Below are 16,328 nucleotides of genomic sequence, written 5' to 3'. Positions count from 1 at the left end.
TGCTTAATCACACAGTTGGAGCCTCAGCCCTCAACTTGGGGGGTGGGCCAGAGAAGGAGGGGCATGTGCCCACTTCAGATGAATCCACCCGCATCCACCGAGTGCCAACCATATTCAAAACAGGGCTGGCTGGGGGTTTGTGAGAGCAGCCACCAGGCAGGCAGTGAGAGCACCGCGTCCGAACATGGCGGTGCCCCTGGGGGTGTACTCACGGAAGACGTGAGGTCCTGGGGGTGGGGAGGGGCAGGTTTCCTGCAAGAGTGTTGCACTCTGGGCCTCGGAAGACGAGTCGAACATAGACAGGTAAAGAAGGGAAGCAGGAGTGGCAGTGCTGGCACCTGCACCTGGTTCCCTGGCATCCCAGCTAGAAAGACCTGGTTCTAGGACATGAACTCAGGAAGCCACCCACAAGGAGAGCACACCAAGAAAACCAAGCCTCCCCCCACCCCAAGGCCCAGAGCCCAGACACCAGAGCCCAGTCCCTCTCACTTGCCATGGACATGAAGGGGAACCTGAGAAACAAGTCCCAGCTGTCCCCCTGGATGGCTGTGTTCCACAGCAAGACCAGAAACCCCTCTGAGTGAAGCACACTTCTGAGATGGAGAGCAACACTCCAGCCTCCCAAAGTGCTTTCTTTCAAGTTGCAGGTGAGGCTGGCAGGCCTGGCTCCCTCCATAAGCTACTGTCTGTGCCTGTTGGGGGAGGGGGCGGGGTCCTGTGCTTGGCGGTGAAATTAGATTGTGGGCATAGACATCTTATTTTGGAGAGCAAGAGCCAAGACCCAGTGACTTCCCTACCCCAAAGGCTCCTGGCACTGCCAGTGCCCCAAGTAGAATGATCCACGTGATTGGAAACAGGATTTAGTTGAGCTGAGAACTGGCATCAGGTGAGGCGGTGGAGATGAGGCTGAAAAGGGTGGAAGACACAAAGGGACCTAGTAGATTCAGTCCAGCATCTGTGCAGCAGCAAAGCTTGCTCAAGCCTTTGTAAACTGCCCCTGCCTGAAGCATTGTCTCTGCCCTCAGGCTACACCCCCCTGGCTGACATATGCTGCTTCCTCAACTCCTCCCCTGAGCCAGGGCTGGCTGCATGGTAAGGCCTCCTTGGGGCTCACAATGAAGTTTTCTTTATCTTAGCAAAAACTCTTTGCAACAGTGGTTTCAGACATGTCAGCACCTCCTCTCCCACTATCAGCCAACATAAACAGAAATTCCAGAGCCCGCCATGTTTGACCTCCCTGTTTTAGGTTGGATCGCCTTTCTCTGTTTTCCCAGGATCCCCGAGCTTACCTGTAGGTTTCCCACAACCCTATTTCTCCCCTGTGGCCTCTTAATGATATGCCCAACTGTGCTACACACCAGGAGTTTGTGCTAAGAACTTTGGCACATTCATAGCCCCGGGCGTGTGCCTAGCCAATTCAAGTTAGATGGTGAATAAATGTGGGAAGGGAAGGAGGAGAAGAGAGGGGAGGAAAGAAAAGGAGATGTGACTAGATCGATGGAAGAGTGGTTAGATTAATGTCAGATGAAACCTGACCACTTGAAGGTACCATCTTTAATTTTTTTAAAACATTTTATTTATTTATTTTCCCTTTTGTTGCCCTTGTTGTTTAACATTGTTGTGCTTATTGATGTTGTTGCTGTTGGATAGGACAGAGAGAAATGGAGAGAGGAGGGAGAGAAAAGACAGAGAGGGGGAGAGAAAGATAGACACCTGCAGACCTGCTTCACCATCTGTGAAGCGACTCCCCTGCAGGTGGGGAGCCGGGGGCTCAAATCAGGATCCTTAAGCCGGTTCTTGTGCTTTTCGCCACATGCGCTTAACCCACTGCACCACCGCCTGACTCCCACCATCTTTAATTTTTATAAATACAGTTCATAGGAAAACCAGGGTCTCCCCTAAGTTTTTACTTCCCAGGGAGATGGAGGGGCCTTCCATCCCTCCTTACAGCACATCACACACTAAGTGCACAGCAATCTTATTTTTCCCCTCTGCAACAATGATTTCCTTTGTGATTTTACTCCTCAAATCATTTGGCCATGAGTAATCTATTGAATTTATGATTGGCTATGAATTCTCAGCCATCAAGATTTGGAAATTCTTGCTAAGTAAGACAAGCTAATTTAAATTTGTTTTTGAACATAATGACATTTTTATGATCATTGAATAGTAAAGTTTACTTAATCATTTTACATTTGGTAGACATTTAATTTGACATTCATCAATGTCACTTTTTCAGCTTCCCTTTCTGAATTTTGAAGGTAAGAGAAGTTCCGGCCAGGTTTCAGACTGCTATAATTTTTCAGAGATACTCTGAGCTCCTTAGCCCAGAACCCCTCTATGGGCCTGCATTCCTGCTGCCTGTCCTGTAGATATACAACTGTCATAGTGAAAGCAAGGTGACCAGGAGTGGGCAGCACCGCGAGCCTCAAAGGCACTGCCAGCAGGTAGCTAAGGGGCTGCCTAAGCCCTGCGTCCTGGGGGTGCTGGCTGTTGCTTGGGGAACCCTTCCAGGAGGAGCTGACTGTACCCTGCTGGGGGTCCAGCCTCTCCCATCCAGGTAGCAGGCCTAAAGCACCATTTCTTTGTTTCCCCTAACTAGGACTCAGCCAAAGAGCCAGAGAGATCAGCCACTCAGTCCTCTGGGAGGAGGATCTCTGACAAGAAGAGACTCGGAGGCATGACACAGCAGCCTGGCTCCACACCCTGAGGCCCAGGCCTGGGAAAAGGAACGGCTCGGTGAGTTAGGGCACAGGATGTGCAGGCCTGAGGCCTCTAGGACCAGATTCCATCCCTGGTACCTATGGTCTGTATGTGTGTACATGTGGCTCTATTATAAAACAATAAACAAACAAACAAAACGGGTCAAGGGGTGTCTCACCCAGTACAACACACAAGGCCTGGATTCAAGTTCTGCCTGGGGATGGGGGATGGGGAGGGGAAGCTTCACAAGTGGTGGAGCGGAGCTTCAGGTATCTCTCTCTCTCTCTCCTTCTATATTTCTTGCTATCTCTCACCCTCTATAAAATGATCGCTGGGAATGGTGGAGTCGTGTAGGCTCCAAATCCCTGCAGTCACTCTGGTGGCTAATACATAGATAAGCAAGTACTTTTTTTCCTTTCTATATATTTGATAGGGCAGAAAGAAAATAAGAGGGGAAAGGGAGAGAGAGAGAGAGGAGAGAGAGAGAGAGATTTGCATACCTGCTTCACCTCCCATGAACTGTCCTCCCTGTAAGTGGGGTCCAGGGGTTCAAACCAGGGTCCTTGTGCATGGAAACATGTGAGCTCAGTTGGATACACCATCAACCACCCTACTCAAATAATTTTTTTTTATCATCTTGGGGCTCAGAATCAGGCATTTTTGTCACTGAGGATGTGTCTAGGTGCTCTGCTGGGCTGTACGTCTCTGGCTGTGGCCCTGGTCCAGCCCTGACAGATTCTCTCCTGGACACTTATATGGCCACATGGACTCAGAAGACTCAAGGCTCATTGTCCTCTGAATGCCTGAAGTCTAGACTGTGTGCAGCCCATCTCTAGAAACTAACTTGGGACCCCAACCTCTCAGGGCTGAGAGGCTTTTAAAGACCACCAGCACCCAGTGCTCAGACAGCCCACCAGTCTATCAATTTCCTCTAAAGCAAACCCTGATTACATTCTCTCCAACCTCCAAAAAACCCATCACAAAGCGGTTTCCAGTTTGCTCTTTTCAAGGAATGCCTCTCAGAGAGGCACATGAGGCAGAAACAGGAGGTCTGGATCCTAGAGATAAGGCCTCCTTTAACACCTGTCACAGGAAGGTGTGAAGTTGTACACATGTGTCAACAACTCTAAGAAAGACCACTAACCTTTCCCTCCCAATAAAATGGTAAGAAGAGATCTCCTGTACTCAGGACTGGATCTGCCTAACAGCCACCAGAAGGAATCTCAACAGACAAGTGAGAAAACTAGCACGTGAGCTGAACAGGGAGCCTCCAGAAGGGCTGTTGAATACCACCCCCCCTCAAAAAAAGCTCTGGACACTCCCAGTGCAGCCAGAGAGAAAACACCTGCCCCCCCCCCCTTCTGCAGTGAGGCTCTACTGTGATGCACCCTTGTCACAGAGACCAGTGTGTGAGGAGAGAAGGCTGCCCGGCACCTGCTCACACCTGCTTGGCAATCCCCAAAGGATTGCTGCTTAGATGATGGGCCATATCGTGATGGTCCCTCTTTCCTGGAGCCTCTAGATTCCAAGATCTCTAAGAATCCATCCCAGGCGTGAGTTCCCGAAGGCCAGTCCTAGCCTGGCGTAGCAGTGTGAGAGGACGTTCTGAATGGGCACGTGGTGACAGGTAGACGGGATTAGAGCAGCCCTAGGGACTGCTCCTCCCTTCACTCCTCCCTTTGGGACTTATCACCATAACACACAGGACAGTGTAGGGCCATTGTCTTTTCCTGTCACAGCCCCAGAACTGAGGGGAACCTGGAAGGATTTGCTGCCCACTTAGAAGACAGGTGGCAGGGCTGGGGTGGGGAGCCCCCAATCTAGCTGGGAGTTAATACCTGCAGGCAGGGGCCTCACAGAAACCCCTGAATGGTAGAACCAGAAGCACTCTAGGGCAAGTCTAGTCCAATGTCTTCTCCCACTTTGACTCCAGTTTTGAGAAAGAGCATAAAATCTCAAGGTCTATCCCAAGTCTAGCAGCTGGACCCAGAACCTTGGTCTTCTAAATTGCAGTAAGAGCTTCCTGTCTCCAGTACACTTTCTATCTCTAAGCCTTGGCAAATACTGTCTTTGCCAATGACGGAGAGGCTCAGGAAGCCCTGGCTGCCAGTTCCTCCAGGGTCAGTGGTCAGTGGACTCGGTTTTTGTTATTGTTTTTGTTTTTAATCTATTTCCCCAGCTAGACTATGAACTCCCTGAGGGCAAGGACTGTCTATGGCCACAGCAACAAACCCAGCCTTGACTCAGCTTGAACAGTGCCCCTCAGGAAATGTTTGAAGAATGGGTGTGTGAACAAATAAATCAAATAAATGACTGTCTGCTGTCTCATTCTGGCTGGCTTGGCATTCCCTGGGGTCAATTTGACAGTATGGCAGAGTGACTACTGACCACTAGAGGGCAGCAAAGAGTCAGAAATAAGCAACAGGTGGTCAGCTAGGAGTGTGAGGCAAGGGCTGGAGGGATGGGGATGAGATCTCAAATGTGAGAAGCCACTCATTCCCTGACCAAACACCCAAACCCCAATTTGATGTTTGAACCAAGAGATTCTAAGGAAAGTCCTTAAATTATCCAGCTGTGCTCCTGTCCCTCTAAGTCCACTCTGGCTTCTGCTGACCAAGCCTGCTCGTTCTCAATCCCCAGCACTAACAAGGAAGGAGGATTCATTCTAGGCTGGGGAAGAGGTCCTCTAGCTCCCACTCATGGGGCCCAGCCAAGCCATTTTTCAGGGCACCGCTGACCACTGGCTCACACGCCAAAGGACGGCAGGGGGTGGGGGATGACAGGGCGGGTCACACAGTGAGTCTTCAGTTAAGTTTGGCCATAATTCCAGCTTCTGCCTCCCTGCCTAATACTTGGCTTCCTCCCCCATGCTTGCATTCTTAGCAGACGTTCAGAGTCAGGGAGGGCTTGAAATAAGCCATTTGGGGGACAGGAGACAGCTCACCTGGCAGAACACACAGGACCCAGAGAAATGACAGAACCTTCCCCACATCACACAGATAAAGAGAAACAAGACGGTGATTCAGAAGCAGGCAGCCTGGTCCAGGAAGGTGACTCAGTGAGTAGAAGGCAGGATTTGTACATGCGAACTGCTAGGTTTGAAGCCTGCCTGACACAAATTATACTAGAACAGTGCTCTGACCTTCCATAAACTGAACTAAATAAATAAGGGCTGGGGAGATACGCTCATGCCTGAGGCTCTGAGGTCCCAGGTTCAATCCCCAGCACCACCATAAGCCAGAGCTGAGCAGTGTTCTGATGTATCTCTCATGCAAACAAACTAAAGTACTGTAAAAATAAATAATGCCCCTCCCCATATATATATATATGTGTGTGTATACTGATCAACTCTGGCTTATGATGGTGCAGGGGATTGAACATGGGACTTCAGAGCCTCAGGCTTGAAAGTCTCTTTGCATAACCATTATGCTATCTACCCCCACCCTAGTAAATCTTTAAAAATAAATAAATACATCTTCTACAAAAAACTCAACAAATCAGGCAGTCTGACTGCAGAATGCATGTTGGTAACCACATAGCCCATCCCAGCCCTGGGTCAGTGCATTGATCCATCCCCTGGGTGACCCTGGCATCCTCAATGGCATTGCTCCGGCAGTCGGCCAAGCTCTCACCAGCAGCCCAGCACAAAGCACCTCCTCCCTCATTTCAATGACTACTTCCTGAGTGCTGCTCTGGGCACCCTGCCAGGAACCGGGGAGGGACATAGCAGGGAACCTAGTGGACATGGCCACGTGCACCGAACAAGCCCGGCAGGCGGGGGAGGAAGGCGTGAGCCACATACGGAATGACTCCAGGTAGGCTTGGGGCCTGTCACACATGGCGAAAACAGGGTTCCTGGAGAGAGAACTGATGGAAGGGCTGGTGGGCTAGATTAGACGATGTGGAGGGCAAGACAATGTCCCTCCCCCCCCCCCCCCCAGAAAATGCTGCACCCTCCTTAGCACTCGGAGCCCAAAAAAAGGCAGGCGACAGGGTCAAGGAGACTAAGACTGCTAATGAGCTGATCTGAAGATAGAGATTAGCCTGGGTTATCCAGGTGGGCCCAGTAAGGTCACAACGGTCGTTCTAAATGGAATAGGGACGCTAGAAAGAGAGAAGGGGGGCCCGGTAGGGGTGCACCTGGTTGAGTACACATGTTACGAAACACAAGGCACTTCACGAGTGGTGAAGCAGGGTAGCAGGTGTCTCTCTTTCTGTCTCCCTCTCTGTCTTCCTCCTCTCAATTTCTGTCTGTCTCTATCCATAAATAAACAAAGATAATTTAAAGACAAAGTTTTAAATGAAATAAAAATAAAGAGAGCTAGAGAACCAGGAAGGTAGCACGTGCTACCTTGCCAGCTGTGCAGATGAAGGAATGAGCCAGGCAGCCAGGTACCAGGGTTAATCCACAACCAAACGATTCTCTTCTAAAACATCCAGAAAGAACCCAGCCCTGCAAGGCACTTCACTGCAGCCCATGAGACCCACTGTGGACTTCTGATTTCCAGGACTGTAATGTAAGACATTTCTATTATTTCAAGTCACTCGTGTGTTACAGCAGCAACAGGAAACTAACATTTGAAGCCCTGCAGGTGGAGGTGAGAGGGCACAGGCAGGACAGAGTTCTTTAAGCTAAGGGATCTGCACATGGTGGGGAACAGGGAGACTCCTGCCCCACTCTCACCCCCACCTCCTACTTCAAGAGTAACAAAAACCATTAGTGAACTTTATGCCACTTAAATGCCAGGCACCTAGAATGACTGGCACTGACCTCTGGGAAGTACATGCCCATCATCACAGGAGCCACGACAGTCCTCCACGTACCCACTCCCAGCTTCCTGTTTGTCAGGATTTCCTGACACTCTTGGCACCTAACGTCGCCTCCCACGCCCAGGTGCCAAAGAAGCTGGGGCAAGGTGCGTGGGGGCCGAGCTTCGCTGACTGGTTCAACTCAGAGGCACTTCCATTGCTTTTTAGCCTCACTGAAGACAAAGGGCAGAGAACAGCCTTGCCTCCGCATGCCCCCACCACCACCCTACCCCACCCCACCCCCAAGCACAGCTTGTTAAGACTTTCAAATGCCATGTCGATATCTGTTAGGTTGTGCAAAATAGCTGCAGGCAGGAATCAACTAGTTACACCAATCAAGAGACTATAGAATCTTTGGTGCAAAACTTCTGGCATTTGCTGGGACTTGATGGGAAAAAAAATGTGTGAGAACTGTCTCCACTCTGAGCAGATATGATGTGCTACGTTTGTTTTACTCGAACTGACTGATGAGCAGAGGGCTTTGTATGCAGGGTTTGCACGGAGGCAGAAACTGAATCCACACAGACAAGAGAGGAGAACTTTTGGTAGATGTGGCCAGATGAGCTCACTTTCCAGTGGGAGAGACGCTCGGCCCACAGACACACGAGGCCTAACACAGCTTGACAGACAGCTTTACCCCAGAGCAGGCCACCCCACGAGTCTTCACTGGTGACTATGGCTACGAGCACCCATGTTTCCATGTGGTCCTGAGAGTGATGCCAGACCCCCACAGAAGTTCTCAGTCACATGCACAGACTGGTCAGTAAATGTGTTGTGCTGGGGATCAGAGAGAGAAGGCAGGGAAGCAGGGCTGGGACGGGAGGCCAGAAAGACCAGCTGAGGTGAGACCCAGGTGGGGGTGGGGGATGCCTAGTGGCAGGCTGAGGACCTGCTCTGCTGGTGGGGGGAGTGAGGAGTTAGCCGTGGTCTGACCATGGAAGCAGTCCCAGTGAAGAGCATGCATTCAAGCCAGCACGGCTCCGTGGAGCCACTGAGGAAACAAGACATTTGGAAATCATGTTGGAAACCGTGACAGAGACAAGACACTGCTTTGGACTGTGCCCAGCAAGCCTGGAACCCCAGCCAAGGAGGTAGATCTGGCACAAAACAGGCACGGGGGGGGGGGTATATGAGAAGGCAAGAAAAGAAGAGAGAGAAGGAGAGAGGGAAACAGAAGGAGTGTGGGAAGGAAGAGGAGGAAGGTGTGGACTCCTGCGGATGTTTGTCTTCTTCCCTCCATGCTCACTCCTCCCTCTGTGACAGGGGACCGTGCCACCTGGCCAGCCCTGGGGTTGCCCCACTTTGCTTAAGCTGTGCCCTTGCTTGAACCTGTGCCTCCTGCAGCTACTGTTCATGGGCAGGGAGCCACCGTTGGTTCTTGCTGGGACCTCTGCCAGGTCCACAGTCATCTGTATCCTGTGCCCGGTAATTAGGGTTGGAGGAATCACGGCGCTGAGGACAGGCTCGTTTGGTAAACTTGAGAAAGTTCAGCTGCTTCTCTTGAACTTGGCCTCTTTGGGGTTCGCAGTAAGAAGTCAGTAGGGTAACCTCAGTGCTGTCTGCCAACAATGTCCTCAGGACAGACCCCCTCACTTATGTCACCATCTAGAAACTGGCCTCCATAGGCTCGGTGCCAGGCTGGCAGCACAGTCCAGAGCAAGGAGTGCTGAACTGAGGGTAAAGACCCGGGTTCAAGTCCGTCAGCTGCCAGTTGTGCCTCCTGGGGTAATTCCCTAACTTCTTTGAGTCTCGGTCTTTCCTTTTCAAGGAAGAGGGGTTCATGCCTGACAAGGTTCATCATAAGGCGTGGGGCTATCTAAGGGCTCCCAGAAGGTGTTTTCATTCTCCAAAGAGCAACAAGAGCTCCAGGGGCCATTCATGGACACAGCTTGGGCTCCAGGCCCTAAGGCTGCCCCAACTTGGTGATGGTTAGCATGGGGGGGGGAGAAGCATGGGTGTATCCCCCTCTCTGTGGTCTGGGTCCACTTAACTCCCCCTGAGGGGCTGTGGACCCTTTCTCAGAGCCTGGAAGGCCGAGGCTCCGTGGGCACAGAGCTGGCAGGCCTCCCCGGCACTGACAAGGGCCAGGGCCAGCGCACCACGGAGGCTATTTCCCATATGTCTCCTATTTAAAAGTCATAAATCAAGCTAACAAACCGTTAAATGAAATACGCTCTATCCTCCTACCTTGTTAAGTGCATCTCTGTAAGAACCTGGAAGGCCAGGGTAGAACTGAGCATTCTGGGACTCCTAGCATCTGTGAGGGGAGAGCCCACCAGCTCTGGTCTGCCCCTGCCTCCTGTCCTGCCCCACCTGCATTCACTCCCCAGGGGAGGGCATATCCGATGTCCAAACTGTGCAAACTCCCTATGATATGCCAGTCCTCTGGCTCAGGGCAGCACATGTCCATAATCCAGGCTGGGGAAAGGATAGGGGTGATTTGGGTAAGAGGCCAGGGTGAGCTAGGAAGGGGCATGGGGTCCAGGGAGGCACATCTCCTCAACCCTTTGGACTCTCCCTGGATGCTGGGTCAGAGGGCACTCAGCTTGCAGCAGAGGCTCCAGCTAAAGGTCCTTTCTTGCCTGAAGGGAGGTTCCTGCTGGGCCCCAGCTCTAGTCCTGGCTCTACTCCCTGCTTCTGGGTGACTCTGGGACACCTGGCCCCTCTCTGCACTCAACTCTGTCACTAAGAAAGTGGCGACACCTGCCTTTCAGAACTGCTGTGAGGCTCCAAAGTAAAAGCCAGCCAGCTTGGGGAGGGATGGAATAACCACACTATAGAGTGTTAGCCTTGAAGTGTGTGTGTGTGTGTGTGCGTGTGAAGAGAGCTGGGAGATGGTGCAGTGGCTAGCTCTCTGGATTTATAAGCATGAGGTCCAGAGTTCAATCCCAGCACTGCATGTCAGGGTGAATTTTTCTGGTTCTCTCTCTCATTAATAGTAAATAGATTTTGTTTAAGGGAGGAGGAGTTTCTACAGCCCCCAGATGCTGCATGAGTGGTGTGGCCCCTCAACTAACTCAAAACTTAATGCAACTTCAACCCATTAAAAGAAGTGAAAAAACATCCAGCCAAGCCTTGATCTCCCCTAACTTCAGTTTCTTTTTAAAAATGATGCTCTAGGGAGTCGGGCAGTAGCACAGCGGGTTAAGCGCATGTGGCGCAAAGCATAAGGACTGGAGGAAGGATCCCGGTTCGAGCCTGCAGAGGGGTCGCTTCACAGGTGGTAACGCAGGTCTGCAGGTGTCTGTCTTTCTCTCCCCCTCTCTGTCTTCCCCTCCTCTCTCCATTTCTCTCTGTCCTATCTAACAACGACAACATCAATAACAATAAAAACTACAGCAACAATGAAAAACAACAAGGACAACGAAAGAGAAAATAAATAAATTAAATAAAATAAATAAATAAATAAAAATGCCAACGCCAACGATTGCCACCTCAACATGCTTCACCTCAGACTGTGTCCAGAGACTTCACGTGTGGAATGACAACCCTTCAGCTTCATTACTCCAGTGAGACCTTTCCTTTTATAGTACACTCTAATTTCATCTCAGGTAGTTCACTCTCTAACAAAGTCCCATAACCTAGATATACACCAGTTTCTGTGAGAGAGAGCTTATGTTCACACGTACCCATAAACTACTGCAAAATATATACCTGAAAGCAGAAGTACACTAGAGTTTGCAGTGAGTACCTCCCTAACACTTCCTCTCCACTATTCCAAGCCTGGGATCCGTGATTGCTCAACAAATTGTTTGGCTTCATATGTTAACTCTCTTTTCAATCACCAGGTTCCAGATGCCACCAGGATGCTGGCCAGGCTTCCCTGGACTGAAGACCCCACCAATGTGTCCTGGAGCTCAGCTTCCCCAGAGACACACCTTACTAGGGAAAGATAGAGGCAGACTGGGAGTATGGACCGACCAGTCAACGCCCATGTTCAGCGGGGAAGCAATTACAGAAGCCAGACCTTCCACCTTCTGCAACCCACAATGACCCTGGGTCCATGCTTCCAGAGGGCTAGAGAATGGGAAAGCTATCAGGGGAGGGGGTGGGATATGGAGATTGGGTGGTGGGAATTGTGTGGAGTTGTACCCCTCCTACCTTATGTTTTTGTTCATTAATCCTTTCTTAAATAAAAAATTTAAAATAAAAAAAATACCCCACTTAAGTAATAAAAAAAACAAAAAAATAAAAATAAAAAATAAATAAATAAAAATGATGCTCTGGGGCTGGATGCTGCTGTGCCCAGTTAGAACACGCAGTACCATGCACAAGGAGCCATGTTCAAACTTCCCACTCCCTACTTACTGGGGGTGGGGGACACTTCACAAGTGAAGCAGGTCTGCAGGTATCTCTCTCTCTCTTCCTATCTCCCTCTTTCCTTTCAATTTCTCTCTGTCCTATCCAATAAAATAGAAAGAAAAGATTTAAAAAAGGAAAATGGTTGCTGGGAGCGGTGGATTCATAGTGCCAGCACCGAGCCCCAGCAATAATCTTGTTGGCAGTTAAAAAGAGAAAACCATGCTCTGTGTACCCCTGCTATGATAATAAGTTCACACGCAGTTGGCAGCATCGTGCTGGCTTGTCCTCACACCACGCTCAATGAAAGCTGCGTGGTGGCCTCTTTTCCACATGTCTAGAAAGAAAGTGACACATCATGGACTCCAGGGGGTCAGGTTTCAGTGGCCATGGGGAATCAGCTTAGAACCAGATGACAAGGGAGTCAGGCAGTAGTGCAGCGGGTTAAGCACACATGGCGCAAAGCGCAAAGACCGGCATGAGGATCCCGGTTCGAGCCCCCAGGACTCCCACCTGCAGGGGAGTCGCTTCACGGGCGGTGGAGCAGGTCTGCAGGTGTTTATCTTTCTCTCCCCTCTCCTGTCCTTTCCCTTCTCCCTCCATTTCTCTCTGTCCTATCCAACAATGACAACAGTAACAACAACAATAGTAACTACAACAATAAAACAAGGGCAACAAAAGGGAATAAATAAAATATTAAAAAAAAAAAAGATGACAAGCCTACCAAACAACATCTCATCTGTCCCTGAGCACATGGTCCTCAACCTAAGGAGTAAGGCCATGGGGAACACCTGGGGGGAGGAGGGTATTTGGTAGGGGAGGGAAAGTGGGGGAAGAATGGACGGAGCCCCCCGCACCTCCTGCTCTGCTCTGGCTCAGAGACCTTCGTCAGTTCCTTCATCCCTGTGTTCAGACTCCTTGTGGGATCATCAAAGGGCTATTTCAGTGAAAAATCAACACCCCACCCCACCGCATGCCTGCCCACCGTGTGTTCTAGGTGTTGCCACTGGTTCCAAGCCCAGTCTCTACATGGTTCCAGGCCCAGTCTCTACAGACCCAGCTATAGAGAAAGAAGCCGAGAGTTCAGGCCTCTGCCTGCTTAATTCAAATGCTATTCTCAGAAGCACAGAGGCCATTAGGCTGTTTGGGGGATGCCCTTCCCCCAGCTCCCCACCCCCAGAAACTCCAGCCTCTCCCAGGTGTAGAGATGCGACAGTGTGGACTCACCAGGCACCATCCCTGTCAGCGTCGGTGCTGAGTAGCTGCCCTGTCCGGCAGGGGGGACGTGTGGAGGGTACCCAGGAAGGGTTGTGCTCGCCAAGTCACGGCCTGAGGAATCAAAGCAACAAATCACAGGGTGAGCATCTCTGAAGCTGCTCCCAGGACGCTTTGGCACACTTAACACATATGGGTGCTGAACACCAGCCTGCCCTCAGCTCCAGCCTGGGGCATGTGAGAGCATGGACACACACACACACACACACACACACACACACAGGCAGTGGCTCCACTCAGCAGGAAGGGGCATTGCTCTGCCATGTTCCTAGGAGGGCAGGACTTAGACTTGTCCACTTCAGCTTCCACAGAGTTTCCTGCACACATGTGCTCCCTCTGCACCTGCTGGATCAGCTCGGACACCCTCCTTCCTCCTCCTCCTTGATGCCCTCCCACCCACCATGTAGGCAGCTGTATGTCAGTCTCAGACCCCTGTACCCAGTTCTTACTCAATTCTTCTGAAGGTGCAGAGAGGCCCTTGGATACCAGATCTGGAACTAAGGTCTCAACCTCAGGGGCAGACATACCAGTGAGTGTGTGTTCAAGCTTCTGCAGGCATAACCCTGGCAGGAGGCTGCCTGGTGCCTGTGGAGTCTGGATGGACAAGAGGCTCCTGAGAAGGAAAGGTACTTCTCCAAGGACGCTGGGATTTTAGCAAAGATTGGGCTGGGATCCAAAGCTCCTACCTCCTGGAGTTGGGTTCCTATGTGGGGGGGCAGAGTATGGCTCTTTCCCCCCTACAGTTGCTGCCATTTATTGCACATGCTTTAAGACCTTGATTCTTATAGCAAGGGGACAGAAAATCAGTGTTCCACCAAAACACTCAATTCAAGAAGCCAGATTAAAAAAAAAAAAAAAAGCGGCAAAATGAACCTAGAAGGAAGAGGAAAGAAATGACCGAGAAAAGCAGAAAATAATACATTGGGAAGCAGAAAAGCAGACACAAAGATAAATACAGTCAAAAACTGTTATTTGAAAAGAGCTGTGGGTAAAAGAGCCTAGGGTGAGAGTCAAAACAGAAGCTAGGATAGCAAGGCAGAGAATGAGCGGCAAATCAAGGACATGTAGAAGAGATACTTTGGGACTGGAGAAACAGCACAATGGTTCTGTAACAAAGACTCTCATGCCTGAGGTTCTGAGGTCCCAGGTTCGATACCCAGCAACACCATCAGCCAAAGCTGAGCAGTGCTCTGGTCTCCTTCTTTGTATCTCTCTCTTTCTCTCTCTGTCATTAAAATAAATAAAATATTTTTAAGAAAGAGATACTTTTAAAATAAGAAAATGCACAGATTCCCTATAGTATTCCTACACTAATAAATATAGACTCTCAATAAAAGATAGTGTTCTAGAAAATATGAATTATTAAAATTAACTTAAGAAGGGAGTCGGGCGGTGGCGTAGCGGGTTAAGCGCACGTGGCGCAAAGCGCAAGGACCAGCATAAGGATCCCAGTTCGAGCCCCCGGCTCCCCACCTGCAGGGGAGTCCCTTCACGGGTGGTGAAGCAGGTCTGCAGGTGTCTGTCTTTCTCTTCCCCTCTCTGTCTTTCCCTCCTCTCTCCATTTCTCTCTGTCCTATCCAACAATGACTACAATAATAAAACAGCAAGGGCAACAAAAGGGAATCAATAAATTAATTAAATTAATAAATATTTAAAAAATAAGAATAAGTGACTTAAGAAAAGGTAGAAATGCATTGACGATCTGTATTAACATTTGGAGCCCACTGATTAAAATTCCATCCGACTAGTAATTTGAAGTCCTAAGTGCTTTAGACTGAAGGAACATATACTCAGAGCTATGGTCTATGCAACAAAAAGTTTGAGATAATCGATCCATTTTTCCCCTCTCTTACAAACTGAATAGTAATTTGTGAAGCTATAAGTTAATCTGAGTGTATATTAATACCATTCCCACCACCAAAAGTTTGTGTCAAATTGTTAATTCATTTCTAATAATGACTTGCTCTTTGAAATGTTAAATCCCCTAAAAGCTTAGACCAGGGAGAACAAAAGCAACTGGTGGTGTTCCTTTATAAGACACAGCTATAAGTAAATAGCATAAAGGACATAGATTATGGCAAGGTCTTGCGTGCTACAGCAAATCCTAACAATGGGATTTTCAAAGTTAACCCAGTTGCCAAATGATTTAGTTATAGCTATAACTATCTACTGCTTTCTTAAACTTTAAGACAGCAGGAACCTTCCCTTTCTCTATAAAGTCCATATTTCTCTTATTCCTGAAACCTCTAGGGCAAGGCTCACTTTCCTGCATGCTTCTCTCAATTCATACCAACTGACACTGCATCTGCTGATCCCAACCCAATCAATGCAACCAGTACCACCTCGGCATGTTTCACTTCGGACTGTGTCCAGAGACGTCAGGCATGGAATGTGAACCCACCAGCTTCATCACTCTGGTGAGACCTTTCCTAGCTTATAGGACTCCTTAAATTCATTTCAGGTGGCATACTTCTAAACAAACCTCAACACCTAGATATAGACCAGGGTCCATGAGATGGGGCATAAGTACATATATTCAGGAGTTGGGGAAAAACATATACCTTAAAGCAAAAGCACACAGTAGTTTGTAGTGAGTCAATAAATGAAGCAAGCAAGCAGAAAGACCTAAAAATATACCATAAAGTATCTAATAAAATAGTTTATACTTAGACCTAGATACCCTCCTCAACTACCTCGTATTACACGTCCCTCACTCTAAAAGCTGAATAAGGGCAAGAGACTGGCAGACTTTAATGATGACTCTTTAATCACTACCAGGCCACCCCATCACCTGGGGTCCTAGTTGGGGAGTCCTGGGATTTCCACACAGACATGATGGGCCAGGACCTCTAACCAATCCCTCTCACCACTGTCACTGGTCATCTCCATCAGGAACAAAATAATGGACCCCTCTGTGGGCCCCTATGGAACCTAGCCCTCAACGTGGATCAACAAAGATAGGGAATGTTCCATCCCCAAAGGGAGGTTGGATAACATACTCTGCCTATCACCTGAGGATGATGGGTCTTGAAATTGGTGCAGCCTGAAATGTTCCTAGACGTGACCACAGAATGCGATCTCAGACCTACAGGGATGCAGAGGTTATACAGGCTCCTGTGCTGACTATGGGCCCCAGATCAGATTGATGGGGTTTACAGTTAACAATATTTATATACTTTTCCCATATTTTGGAGCTACTCTCTTCCCTGATCCAGCTTTCTGGTCCTTTTTCCAACTGTGAC

The 16,328-nt window shown here is 49.4% G+C and overlaps 1 protein-coding gene across 1 annotated transcript in view; it reads right to left on the bottom strand.

Moving 5' to 3' along the window:
- Positions 1–16,328, bottom strand: part of PAX5 (paired box 5) — a 223,791-nt gene that overhangs the window by 32,352 nt on the left and 175,111 nt on the right. Inside the window, exon 8 of the mRNA XM_060199172.1 lies at positions 13,039–13,140. Coding sequence (XP_060055155.1) covers positions 13,039–13,140 — 102 coding nt within the window. The remainder of the gene's footprint in view (positions 1–13,038; positions 13,141–16,328) is intronic.

The sequence above is a fragment of the Erinaceus europaeus genome, chromosome 10, assembly GCF_950295315.1.
Source record: "Erinaceus europaeus chromosome 10, mEriEur2.1, whole genome shotgun sequence".
In the NCBI taxonomy this organism is placed as follows: Eukaryota; Metazoa; Chordata; class Mammalia; order Eulipotyphla; family Erinaceidae; genus Erinaceus; species Erinaceus europaeus.
This window is presented reverse-complemented; position numbering and strand designations above follow the sequence as displayed.